Source organism: Chlorocebus sabaeus, chromosome 14 (genome assembly GCF_047675955.1).
Source record: "Chlorocebus sabaeus isolate Y175 chromosome 14, mChlSab1.0.hap1, whole genome shotgun sequence".
NCBI classification, from domain to species: Eukaryota; Metazoa; Chordata; class Mammalia; order Primates; family Cercopithecidae; genus Chlorocebus; species Chlorocebus sabaeus.
In genome coordinates this window covers 17,238,988-17,253,729 of record NC_132917.1, presented here as the reverse complement: position 1 = coordinate 17,253,729, position 14,742 = coordinate 17,238,988, and the positions used below count along the sequence as shown (strand labels likewise).

Sequence of the window (14,742 nt, the reverse complement as noted above, 5' to 3'; positions counted from 1 at the left end):
TTATTGAAACATAAGACAGAGTTTGATGCTGTAGTATGCTGGCAACTCTTAACAACTGGTTTTCCAGAAAAAAAAAAAAAAAGAAAAAAAGCTCTGATCTGTAGCATATGCTGATTTCAGTGATATAAATACTTCCATTATGAGCCATTTACAATGATGTAAATACTTCCAAACTACCCATGTGAAGTTACTGAAATACGAAGTTAGGAAGAGATGCTAACAATCAACTCTTCTGAATCTATAAGAGTCAGCTCAGCACACTACGAGTTTGGATAATAGCTATTGTAATTAAAAATGTTTTTAAATGAACATTGGGCCGGGCGCGGTGGCTCAAGCCTGTAATCCCAGCACTTTGGGAGGCGGAGACGGGTGGATCACGAGGTCAGGAGATCGAGACCATCCTGGCTAACACGGTGAAACCCCGTCTCTACTAAATATTACAAAAAACTAGCCGGGCGAGGTGGCGGGTGCCTGTAGTCCCAGCTACTCGGGAGGCTGAGGCAGGAGAATGGCGTGAACCCGGGAGGCGGAGCTTGCAGTGAGCCGAGATCCAGCCACTGCACTCCAGCCTGGGCGACAGAGCAAGACTCCGTCTCAAAAAAAAAAAAAAAAAAAAAAAAAAAAAAAAAAAAAAAAAGAACATTGGCTGGGTGCTCAGGACTCTTCTAAATGCTTTATATACTGTATTTCATTTATTTTACTCAGCAACCTATAAGGTAGGTTCTACTTTTTAATTCCCATTTATGGGAACCTGTGTCTCAGAAAAACTAAATAATTTGCTCATATTACACATCAAAGAATAAGTGGACTATAGATTCAAAAACTTAGTTTGATTCAACTCTACTCCTCCAACTACTATTCAATATTTCTTTCAGGATATAAAATTAAATTATGTTCAGCGCAGTCTTCATGTTAAATGTATTTTTTATTTAATGCCAATATATGTAATTCCTTGAAAATTTTAAGTAAAAGATAGCTATATAAATTTGCCACATCCAACTAAATATTTATGTGACTCATCTCAGGAAAAATCTTTACAAAAGGAGGAAATAATCTAAGTAATTTTAAGTTTATGTGATTAAAAAAAGACATTTTGTCATCTCAAAAATCTTGAAAAGATTTTTACAAAAGTCTAATTGGAAAGAACTCATAATTATTTTTAAAAAACGCGTTATTTGCAATTGCATGGATTCTAATAAAATACAAACTTTTGCTTTATTTCAGTGACAGAGTTCTTAAATTGTCGCTGAAATTTATTAGATTATCAAATGGATGTTGTAAATAGTGGAACATTCCACCTGTTTTTCCAATACTTAGAACTCAGGAAAAAGGTTATTTCTAATTAGCTAAGCATGCAGAAAATATAATAACATAATAATGAGGAGAAATTTAGAAGTTAAAGAAAAAGGTTAGTAAATAAAACTGTAGGTGTCTGAAGATGATTGTAAACTTTGGATCACTGCAGAAAACTTTCCCTAGTAAGACCTGCCACTATACTTTAGGCAAACGAAGCAGTATATGACCTAGACTGAAAGTGCGAAGGGCTTTATACTTTTAAGGGATGACAAGAAGTTAAGTGCTGCAAGAAAGTAAGTTGTGTTGTGGGAGTGGATGTGGAAGCTGAAAAAACAGTTTAGAACTGAACTATGAGGAACTTCCTATGTCAAATTAAAGTTTGTATTTTATTCTGTAGGGCATCAAAAGTTAAAAGAAGTTCTTAAAAAAGTAACAAAATGATTAATATTCTATTAAGAAAAAAACTCTCGTAATGGTGTTGGGCAGAAGTTGAGAAGAGACTAGTAAAATGAAGATTGGTTTATTACAATATTCTCAGAAAAAGATAATGATGGATTGAAATAAAGATGATACATTATGGATAAAAGGGAGATTAATTTCAGGGTCATATTTGATGTAAAATTAACAAGATCTGATGAATGTCTATGTAGGAGATGCATTTTGGGGAAATAGTAAAACAAAAAAATAAAAAGTTTAGGCTAATACTAAGAGTTTTAGTTTAGGAGACTGAATAGATGATGATGTCATTAATGAACATTGAGGACAAAAAGGTGATTTACAGTTTAAAACATTTGCACATATGTTGTCATATTTAAGATGATATTTATGTTACAAATTACCATTACTGCTCTAATAAAAACTTAATCTCATATGCAAATAAATGTACACAGTATCTTGATTTTATTTTCCCCTAGTGCTTACCATTGACTTGATGAAAAGTGCTTATTTGTGTTATTTATAACCATATTTATTTTAAATATTTTTAGTAAGTGATGATGTTTTCCTCTCTAACTGCTGTATTTAATTTAAATATTTTTGTTAGTGGTTCTTTTAACTATTTGAAATATATTTTATTATCTTTCAGTTTGAAACAAACTTTTAGATTTAGCATATTTATTCACCTCTTACATGATTTATTAAAAGAAGTAAAAGTAAAAAACTGCCATGTCACATTTCTGGTCCTACCATGAAACTTAAATGATGCTAAAACCAATATTTAAAGTCCATTTTGGACTCCTATGGTGTTATAGCTCAACATAGTTTTCATGTTAAATGTATTTCAACATGATTATAAAACCAAGTCTCTACTTTAACGCATAACATTAAAGCAAAAATAACACAAAACAAGAAACTTAAGGCACTTTCAAGACACCATAAATCCATCTGAATTGGTAAATGAGTATTAACCGTGGAGTCATTTCATTTCTTCTAATTAACTGATGTACTTAGAGGCACTGGGGATACAAAAATTAATAAATCCTTGTGCTGATTAATGGAACCTAGTGGAGGGGACATATAAACAACCCAATACAATAAGACATTTTAAGTGTTCTACAGTTAGAAATAAATTGCTATAGGAAACTGATGGGATGGGCTAGAGCAGGGAGGAGGAAGAGAAGCTTTCACAGAAAAGGTAACTTTTGAGTAGGGCCCTTTAAGGCTTAATAAGAAGTTGCCAGGAGGAGAAAGTGAAGGGCTTTGAGAACATACATAAAAAAGCAAGAAAATAAACATTCTGGTGTAGGCAGCATGGGGGCAAATTGTTTCTTGTTTTTTTGTTTTTTTGTTTTTTTGTTTTTTTTTTAAAAAAAAAGAAAAAGAAGTTGAAAGAGTTAAGTAAGATCTAGTAGTGAGGATGGGGCATACCATGCTTAAGGACATTCGACTTGATATTTATATTGAGTGAATTTCTGATTTAACTCTAATAGGAGATTGTGTCATATCTTCAGTATGGGGTTTATCTCATGAACTCATTAATCCTTTTATTCATTCAGAGTTGAACTATAAGAAGACACCAAGCTAAAAGAAATCAGATAGATGTGGTCTTTAAAGCTCAGTTTACTGTTATTAAGGAAGGTCAGAACTTCAAAGGAAGGGTTGGGTAAAGCGATATAGAAAAATGTGACATTTGAAATGGGCTTCGAGGCATCGGTAAGATTTGGACAAGTCTCATTTATATTTTGATTATGATGAGTTGACACAATTTTTTGCATTTCTCACTTATAACTGGTTCATTTTCTAGGTGGCATTTAAAAAAATAAAGGAAAAAACCCACATAAACAGTGGTTTTAATAGGTATTGTTTGAAATGGCAGTGGCCGTTAGTATAATGTTTAAATAAGTAAATGCAAGAAAAGACTCTTTTTTTGGTCGTTATTGCTGTAAGTTTCTTCAGGATAGAGAAAATAACTATACATTTCTGTGTCTTGGAGTCAAACAATTGTTGAGTTACATGTAATACTTCTGGGTTTTATTTGAATTTTAATCCTTAAACAATGTAGAGTTGTTAAATAATGATGTGACGGAGATATAATTTGCCCTTCGGCAAACTAGCTAGCTGAAGAAATAATGAAACATCACGTTCCAGGTCAATCTAGCCTAGAAATCACAATCAATGGCATTTACTTTAGATTTTAAAAATCTTGATCCTAATATCATACTAGTGCATCAATTATATACACCTTAGCTATATGAGTCACCCCTTATGGGCTTACCATAGGCATAGAACAGAATGGATTAGAAAAGAATATAGATTTGTGGAAAATCTGAGATAAAAAAGCAATAGAACATTAAAATACACAGAAGCAGAACTTGGAGAATTCACTGATGTGGAATCTGAACCACTGCCACATTCTTATGTATAGTGTTAATGAAGTGCATATGCTGCAAGGCTTTCTACAAATTTAAGTAAACATTTCTCTAGAGGAATTTACATTGAAATAATCACAATGTATCTAAGAGTATTTAAAAGACATGAAACTGGTGAACATCTTATTACCTAAAGTAGAAGACTAGTTATATATTGCCATCTATGCTCCCATGGGTTCTGAAGTTAGGATTCCAGTTGCACGTTATTATAAATTTTAACATAAAATGTAATATAAAACATACCAAGCTTGAAACAACTACCAAGGGGACTGAGATGTTTATTACTGAGCACTAGTTACATGTTTCTTAAGAAACATATATATAATAATAAACATTTTGAAAAATATTTTCTTTATGATTATAGAATTCACAAAAACCAGAATTGACTGGAAATCATAAATGATTCTCAAAGCAGGAAAAAACAAAAAAGAAATATCATCTAAAAATTTGTTAGTAGGTATGAATCAGACCTGTATTATTATTATGTTTACACTAAATGGAGTAGTTCAAACATATATTATTTTATCTCTAAATAATTTTATCCACAATATTTGAGAAGAAATCCCCACAGCCCATAGTAAACTATTTTTTTTTAGTTTTAAGTGAAGAATAATAATTATCCGGATAATAATTTCCACACAGTTTTTCCTCAGATAGTCAGACTGTTAAATACTGGTGGCTTTCCCCCACCAAACACACTTTATTAGTGAAGTGGAAATATTAATATAATCTTAAATGCCGCTGGAATGATTAAAAAATTTTTCCATACACAGAGAGATTTGGTCTGGTGCTGACAGAACTACACGATTTTACTGGCGAGTCACTCGAGCGTTGTGGAGATGCCGTTTCTGAGGTAAACAAAATTTTAGAATTTAGAAAATAAAGTTGTTACCATTCACAAATTTTGTTTAAGTGAGAGATTCTAACTTTTCCCCTTCGTTCTACCAGAGAGAAAAAAGCATTTAGACTCGCTACAGTCGTGGCATCAGAAAAAGGCGCTAAAAAGAGACAATGTAACGGCCCAGGGTGCTCCGAACTTCAGTGGGGAGACAACCGGAGCGCGTGGGTGGGGGAAGGGAGAGGCGGGGCTGAGGGTGGCGGGAGGGGCTGAGGGTGGTGGGCGGGGCTGAGGCTGGGGCTGTGGAGGGGCGGATTCGGGGTGGGGCAAACCCTGAGATCAGGCTGAGACCAGGCTCTGAGGGGCGGGTCGGGGGCGTGACCAGGGTGGCCCGGAGCCCCTTATTTAGAGAGTGGAGCGCCGCCGGAACCTCGGAGAGATTCTTTCTGTTAGCTGTCGCGTCGTTCCCTCAGCCCACGCCTCGGATGGCCGAGCTCAGAAAGCCTACCTCCTCTTTAACGCCTCCTGAGGACTCGGATTCCCAACCACCCAGTAGCAAGCGGCTCTGTCTTGAGGAGCCTGGCGGTGTCTCTAGGGCGGGCTGGCGACTGCCTCTGGTGCCTCGCTTGTCTGAGGTGGAAAAAATCTGGCAGTTGTCGCCTAGACCCTTCAAGGGACTCCTTGTTTCAACGAATGCGATTTTTGATAACTCCACAGACTCATGTGTGGAGAAATCAGTCAGTGGGAAGCAGATATGTAACCTGGGATGCCCAAATCTCAAATTCCAGATGAGTAGCTGTTTGCAGTCTCCCCCCTCACAAAGTCCTGATTCTGATTTGAGGGCTTCAGGAAGGTCTGAGGCAGGACTGCGTGACACAGAGGCTTTCGGTGTGCACCACAGTGATAGCTCCAAAGCAGGGTTTAGTCAACTTCTGCCCAGCACCTCTATACACGATATACATGGAATTAGAAATGAGAATCGAAAACAACAGTTTGTCCAAGGAAGAGACAATGTTCACAAAGAAAATCCATTTTTAGATGTTAACTTTTACAAGGAAACTAAATCACCATTTCATGAAATTAAGAACAGATGTAAAGCTGACAGTGTTATGCCATCAAATAAAAGACAAAATAACATTTCATCATCGGTACTAAAAATATCAAAATCTCAAAACCAGCCCAGCTTGGAAATTGCCAAACCTAGCTATTTTAGAGATAGCAGCACAATAAGTGTCCCTCAGTTTCCAACGGACTTAAATAGCAAAATGTCCTCTGTCTATTTAAAGGAAATAGCGAAGAAAAAGAATGACAAAAAAGAGGCATATGTTAGGGATTTCACAAACATTTACTGGTCCCAAAATAGACCTGATGTTAAGAAGCAAAAGTTACAGAATGATAAAAAAGTTGTAGAAGCGGAAAATATTTTTTCCGAATGTTATGAAAATGACTACGCATCACTCAGCAGCCAAAATACTTGTAAGAGAAAAGACTTGATCAGTTCAAACTACTGTAACTACAGTAGTATCAAATGTGATGTAAGAGACTCTAGAAAGAATTTCGCTATACTAGAAAATGCAAATTGGGAGGAAGCAGGATGTCTGGACAGTTACATACCTACCAGGTTGGAAAAATCTCAAAACTGGGACTGTAACGTTAGACATATTTTGAGAAGAAATAGAGGAAATTGTTGGATTATAAATAATTACAAGACTAAATGTGAAAATATGAAAAAAACTGAAGAAAAATGGAATTGGCTATTATTATCAGAAATAGAGCTTTTAAGCAAGGAAGATTGCCGCTGTACAAAAGTCATGAATGTACATGAAGAACAATCAAAGCTTCTCATAAGAGAAATATTAGGTAGTCAAATAGCTTTAATAATGACTGGTTGGCTAAATGGTAAAGGAGAAAATGATAATACTGTACAGTTGAGATACAATGCTACACAAATAGTCTTTCATGTGAACAACCCTTTTGAAAGTTTCATTGTAGAAATTTTTTATTTCCATAAAAGTATTTCGGGAAATCAAAAAGATAATAGTATTTTAACCTGCTATAACATTTTGAAGTGTAAAAAGGAAATTGGTAAAATTGGTATTCAAAATCTAATAACCAGAAACATGAATACAAATATAAAGAATGGACTTTTAAGCATATATTTACAAGACAGTGTTTCAGAACCTTTAGATATTATATTGAAAACTAACATAGCTTTTTTGCTTAATAACTTTGACTCTTTAACAAGAATTGAAAATGATTTTGAATTAGAAGAGGAATGCATTTTCAAGTGGATGCTTTATTTGAAGTATCCAAAAAATATTATAATGGAAAATTATACTGCATATCTAGCAAGGATTTTAACTTCTTCAAGACTATTAGAAGATAATATGAAACCTATGTTAAAGAAAAGGAAGTTATTTAGAATTGAACAAGTTTTTGAAAAGTCTAAGAAAAAATCCATTAATTCCTTCAGTATGACAACTCAAAATATAGGTTTGTCAATTTTTGAATCATATGAAAAAATTCCCCTTTTAATGGACTTTGATGACATGGAAGAAATTTCTTTAATAAGAGAAATTACTTGTCGGAATATGAGTTGTCCTCAACAACTCATGAATGTGGAAAATTGGGCTCACTATAGTTCTAGTACTATTAAAACATCTGTTAAGTCTTGTCCTCAATTTATACAGAACAACCATGGATATATTAATGAAAATTTTTATGAAGTAAATACGCACGGACAAGATTTAAATATGGAAAGAAAACAGGGACATAATATCAGTAGCTTTAATTGTGAGCACATATTTGAAGGTTTCTGCAATGTTAGGCAACAGGCCATACCAAGAAGCCACAACACAATCCATAATGAAGAAACTCATACCATTTCTATAACTCAAGTACTAAATTTTTGGAACTTGTTAAGTGAAATAGAAGAAAAAAAATATGACTTAATTTTGAAAGAGGAAGTAAAAGTCACAGCTGAAAGTTTAATCAATAGTTTCCAAATTCACAAAGATACTAAGATAGAAAAGGAAGAGAAAGATAGTTTTTTTCCAATGGATGATATGTCTTCTGTACAGTCAGTCTCTAAATTAATAAGTAGGGAGGTAAATGTGGAAGAAAATAAATACCTTAATCAAAATTATGTAACAGATAGAAATGAATACGAGAGTATTTTGCCAGAAAGGGAGATAGCTAATTCAAAGGATTTTCGTAGAAAGAATGACTCTGTAGTATATGTTAATCATCAGTTTGAAACTGGTCTGAGTGAAGGGGATGATGAATGTTTTCAGGACTTAGCTGCTAAATATTTATCAACAGAAGCTCTGACAATAGTAAAAGATTTTGAGATGAAGAGAAAATTTGATTTAGTACTTGAAGAACTTCGTATGTTTCATGAAATTAGTAAGGAAAATGAAATTCTAAGCACTGTGAAAACAAACAATGGGCAAGAAAATTACTTTGGAGAAAATGATGCTGAGGAGGTAAAAATGGAGACAGAAAAAGATTTGAAAATGGTTGTAGTCAACAAAATAAATGCATCTTCCTCGTTCTGTGATACTACAGCAGGTCCTAATACGGGTAAAAGTCACCAAAGTTTATTTAAATGGAAAACTGTACCCAATAATGGAGAACAGGAAGTTCCTAATGAGAGTTGTTATCCAAGTACATCAGAGGAAGAATTACTTTATTCTACTTCTGAGGAAGGTATGAAATTCATTTTAAAACATTCTTTCTCATGCTAGAAAAATTACTGCTTTTTTCTATGTAGGCCAAATGTATAATTCTGACAAAAAAGAAGGAAGGTAGAGATAAAATGCAAGACAATGTTTATTGATGCACACTATTTTCTTTTTTCTTTCTTCCCTCCACCCCCTTCCCCAGCAAGAAGCCATAACTTTATTTGTGATAGAAACAATACAAATTTCAAAGCAAGCTGCAGTTACTCCTTGGAAACACCAAAAAAAAAAAAAAAAAAAAGTTGTTTTCACATGGTTACATTGTTAATTCCACAATAGCATTTACCACATCATTACTTGTACTTCAGGGTCAGGACTCGAACTGCCTTTGGTCTCAACACATTTGCTTCTGACATGACCAATTCTATGTCCTTAACTTCTTTTTTTTTGAGACAGAGTCGAGCTCTGTGGCCCAGGCTGGAGTGCAGTAGCACCATCTTGGCTCACTGCAACCTCTGCCTCCTGGGTTCAAGTGATTCTCCTGCCTTAGCCTCCCGAGTAGCTGGGATTACAGGCGCCTGCCACCACACCCAGCTAATTTTTGTATTTTTAGTAGAGATGGGGGCTTCACCGTGTTGGCCTGGCTGGTCTCCAGCTCCTGGCCTCGTGATCCACCCGTCTTGAGCTCCCAAAGCGCGGGGATTTTAAGCGTGAGCCACTGCGCCGGCCTTATGTCCTTAACTTCCACACCTGTTTCAACCTCTTCCTCTTCACTCTCCTCTTGTACAGTTGGAGTCTGTGTGTTTTCTTGAATGTTTGAGACAGCTTCACCTTGAACTTTGACACAGCTTCACCTTGAACTTTGAATTTCTCAGCAGCTGCTAGCTGGGTGCACAGTATTTTCTCATAAAGATGTATTCAAATGTTCAAAAATATACTGAAGTTGAAGGAAACAAGTTAATTTTAAAAAGGAGCTTTGAAGAGTCCTACTTCATTTTTCTAAATATTAGGAGCCAACTGAAGGAAATATTTTGTTTATACTGTTGTTATTTTATATAAAAGTTATTTTTTGCTGTAACATACCATTCTTTATTTTCAGATTGTGAAACACCTTTACCTAAAAGACCTGCTTTTCTCCCTGATGAATATAAAGAAGAATTTAATTATTTATTGAGAGGAGGTAACATTGTGGTTACTTTTTAGGATACCTTCTAAGATGGTTATTGCATTGTGGTATTTTTAGTATGAGGAAAGTATAGATATTCATGGTGTTCAAAATAAATACAAAGTTTTAGCACTTTTTAAAAGCATTAATATTATACTAATAAATTCTAATAATTAAAAATTAGGTAACAGTTAAAATGCTATTTAGAATATTATTGGGAAATGCATTCTGCAAAACTACGTTCAGATATTTGTATTGATGTTTTAAAATGACTATATGTTAAGTGTTGTATATGCCTAGTTTACACATCTAATATATGCAATATTTACAAAACTAAAAAAGATATTTAGATAAGTTGGGTTTCCATTGATGAGATGTTACTCCCAATTATCTATCTATCTATCTATCTATCTAAATATATAGAGAGAACATTGAGCATAGAGAACATGCTGTATGCTTTTCATTGTTATGAAGATTTTATATGGACATTTTATTATGCAAGTAAAAAATATTTGCCATTTAGTCATGTTAACATGATTTTTGACTGATGTTTATACTTTTGGTTACATTAAAAATACAACTAGGCTGGGCATGATGACTCACGCATGTAATCCCAGCACTTTGGGAGGCTGAGGTGGGCGGATCACGAGGTCAGGAGATCCAGACCATCCTGCCTAACACGGTGAAACCCCATCTTTACTAAAAATACAAAACATTAGCCAGGCGTGATAGTGGGCACCTGTAGTCCCAGCTACTTGGGAGGCTGAGGCAGGAGAATGGCGTGAATCTGGGAGGCGGAGCTTTCACTGAGCCTAGATTGAGCCGCTGCACTCCAGCCTGGGCGACAGAGTGACATTCTGTCTCAAAGAAACCAAAAACCAAAAAACCAAAAAACACTAAAGAAAAATTAAACAATGAACCTTATCTTTTGCCCAGTAGATCTACAATATCAGAATAAAACACAGTATGTCTAACATTCATTTCACCTTGTGGTACCAAGGGTGTAGGGTAGTGGTAGGATTGAAATTATGAAACTAGGTAAAGTTATAATCCCATCAGAAATTTCTGGTATTATACAACATGGTTAGATCTAAAAAGAGTAACATTGTAGGTTAAATATAGTTACTAAGACATCTTAAGTCATGCATCATGTCTCAAAACATTTTTTCTGAGTTCTCATATTGAGCAGAATGTTACCTCTGATACTTTTATTGTCACCTCAGAATTGTATCTTTTCCTCTTTTCTTAGCTTACAATGTAATAGTTTTAAAGATTAATCAAAACACTGGAAGATCAAAAGCCCACAGGTAGTCTCTTCTCCCCGGAATGAAGGAAATAACTGATGGAACAATACTCCTTGAGTCAAAAAAATAGGATGGCCTGGAAAGGATAGGGTTTGCTTCTTCTAGGGCAGAAAGAAAGGAAGAAATTGGCTAGACCTAGCCTGGAAAGGATAGGGTTTGCTTCTTCTAGGGCAGAAAGAAAGGAAGAAATTGGCTTAGCAATATATTTTGATATAGAATAAAGGAAGCTTAGGAGTATATATTCATGATTATAATTGTGATAATAAAATAGATGTAGGAGGAGGATAAAGAATGTGTGCACATTGGAAAAGCAATCATTACATTTGTTTGAAATATCTAAACCCATATAGCAATGTGATTCTGCCTTCACAAGTTAAAGTGACTTGTTGTGAAATGTGAAAAATATTGTATGATTTCAGCCAGAATTATTTAATACTATGTTAGGATGGCAGTCTTGGATTCACTTTCAAAGGGCACAAAAGTTGAGTGATCTTCCTGAGGCTTGTTAAAATCCACAGTAAGAGAAAAGTTGGAAGATACTGGGGAATGGAGTTAATATGAATGGATTTTAATGATCTGCCTAGTTAGAGTGGGAGCCTGCTTATACACTGTCATTTTAAAGGCATCAGAAAGATCCCAGTTATCCTGAAAAGTTTTGATACCCACACACCTGCCATCATGATGCTTCTTCTCTCAACGTTTCCATTGACTACTAAATGTCTTCAATGGATCCCTTCTCTCTTTCCATCTCTCTCTTCTCTCTGTGGTGTGAAGGCAAGTACGGTACTGAAATTATTTTGAGCACGTGTTATATGCCAACCAGTCAGTTCACCCGTGCTTTATATATCATTTAGACCAATGGGGGATCTTGTGATCCAACATTGTTGTCTTATTTAAATGATCCTTTTGTGTTCAAAGTTTTTAAAAGATCTAGTAATAATGTATTTTTCTTTAAACTTTTATAATTAATTTTCTAATTTTAATATTGAATCAAGTATAATAAACTGATTTATATCTATTTTGTATTGTTTTTCTCCCTATTTATTATACATGTAGTTTAATTTCGTATTCTACTTCATTAAGGTTTACATAGATACACACAGACTCTTTTTGGTTCAGGTTAGTAAAAATCACGCTACTAACCTTTTGTGAGATTTAACATTTGATTACACTGTTTTTGGTATAACAGGCTATTATATTGAGGTCATAAAGATTCACTAAAATTTGATTTACATATTTGGTTTTACATATGTACCTCACAGTTTATTAAAAAACCCCTGAAAGTTAGAGATATTGTATTTTATTATAAGAGGTAGTTGACTTTACATAACTGATTTAGTAACAGATGTGTGTATCTCCATGAACTGTTTTGGACATCTTCGAAAATGGTATAGTATGATGTTTACATAACTGATTTAGTAACAGATGTGTGTATCTCCATGAACTGTTTTGGAAATCTTCGAAAATGGTATAGTATGATGTTAAAGAACAATTTCTAACTCAAAGCCCTCTATTGATGCATAATAGATGGAGTACATTTGTGTTCTATTACTGACAATGACCTCCATTAGAAACCAAACATAACCATTAACAATACAGCATAGTTGTTTAGCTACCAATAGGAAAAATGACCGGTGTTTAAAGCTACAACATCAAGTTGGTTTTAAAACCTATACGGTGTTGTTGTGATTGTTGTTAGGGTAGACTGCCTGATTGGAATGTTGAATTTATTTAGTTGCTGTGTTTTATGGGGCAAGTTACTTAACTTTTTGTGCTTATGTTTTTCATATTTTAAAACTGGAGCTAGAATTAAATAAAATAAGGCATTTAAAGTATAGTGCCTGGCACATAAATAATAAGTGCTCAGTAAATATTCAGTAAATGTTGCTAATATGATGATTAGAAGTAAAGATTTTTAGGCATAGAAACTTGATAATTTTTACTCTTTTATTGTCTTATATTTTTAGGTAGTCACTTCCCACATGGCATTTCAAGAGTACGACCTCTTAAGACATGCAGTAGGCCAATCAGGATTGGTTTGTCAAGGAAAGCAAGGATTAAACAACTTCATCCTTATCTGAAACAAATGTGTTATGGAAACGTAAAAGAAAAGTTTTGACTTTCATATTTCAAAATATTTTACAACATCTAGAAATGTTTTGTCTTCTTTGGATAAATGTTCTTCCAGCTTGGGGGCTTGGGGCTTGCTTTATTATAAAGTGGAGAATATTTTTTTTTAGTGTATAAATTATTGTATTACCTTTAAAAGTTATAAAATATTTTATGGATTTTCATGTCATTTAAAAATGTACACATTAAAGCCATTTCATGATTGGATAAAACATGTTGACTTATTAGTTTTCATGATATATGCATGTAATCATTTTGTGGAGAAAATTGATAGCCTTTATTTTCTAAAAAGGATCTGTGGCTCATCATGAACTACTGTTCTAATCCACTTTCCCCATTTTTCAGGTGAGAAAATAGAGGTACAGAGGGGATGAATAAGCTTTTCAGTGTCACAGCATTTGTATTAAGATTGGAATAAAGACTCTCTCCTCTGTAACATTCTTTCTCACTTTTTTCTGCGTTCACTTTCCAATCTTTATCTTTTCTTCCAGAGTCTATCTTTGACCCCAGAGCAGAGTTATGATTATGTAGTTAATACTTAATATTAATTTGTTCATTCATGGAACAAATATACTGTAATACTCCTACTATTGTCTTTGGCTCAGTGATGGAATAAAGAAGACATGTGTAAGACCTTGTCTTATGGAGCTTACTTTCTATGCTTGACATTGGTAGAAAAATGTAGGATATATATAATTTAAATATCAGTAGAATAAAATATACTTTAGACAGAGAAATAACAAAAATGGGCTAGTTAACAAAATGTAAGGAAAAAAAGGAGCATCAAGAAAGCATAAAAAACAAAGCATCTGATAGCAGAAGGAGGACTAAATGTATTAATTCACAAAATAGATTTGACTGGATGAAATTATCTTACTACAAGCAAACATTCTCAGACGTACTGAAAACCACCTCAAATTTGGCTCTCTTCATTAATTTCCATCCCCCACCGTATACTTTCCAATTTCAATATCTTAGTCTAATTTTTCTTCTGCCCTCATAGAACTCATTACCTTCTTAAACTGTAATTTATACCTTGCTAAAATATAAGCTCCTTGAAGGCAGAATTCTTTTCTTTTCCCCACTAATATATCCCAAGTGTCTAGAACAGTATGCCCTCAGTCAATACTCCTATTATTTGCCTGCCTAAAGAAACAAATTTCTACTCCAGTCTCATACTAGCTATGTTTTTTTTTTTGAATTCTTAATAGCTTTATGCCCCTGGGCAAGCTCCTCATTTCTAAAAAGGGGATAATGTTATCTCCTGGGATTATTGTGAGGATTAAGTAAACTAATACATACCACGTATTGTAACAGCTCTGATACACAGTAACTACTCAATAAGGAGTACTTACTGATACATAGCAACTACTCAGTAGTTAATAACTATTTAGAATGTTTGACTTTTCTTGAAATTTTGTTCTGGATTTTGCATTAGATTATTTTCAGAAGTATGCTATTC

General features: G+C 34.1%; 1 protein-coding gene across 1 annotated transcript; it reads left to right on the top strand.

The window, feature by feature from the left end:
• Window positions 1–5,340: 5,340 nt before the first annotated feature.
• On the top strand, window positions 5,341–14,476 carry RAD51AP2 (RAD51 associated protein 2). Its single transcript, XM_007971417.3, has 3 exons — window positions 5,341–8,709; window positions 9,781–9,861; window positions 13,118–14,476. The coding sequence occupies exons 1-3, from the start codon at window positions 5,487–5,489 to the stop codon at window positions 13,267–13,269; spliced, it is 3,456 nt and encodes a 1,151-aa protein (XP_007969608.3). The 5' UTR covers window positions 5,341–5,486; the 3' UTR covers window positions 13,270–14,476.
• Window positions 14,477–14,742: the final 266 nt, after the last annotated feature.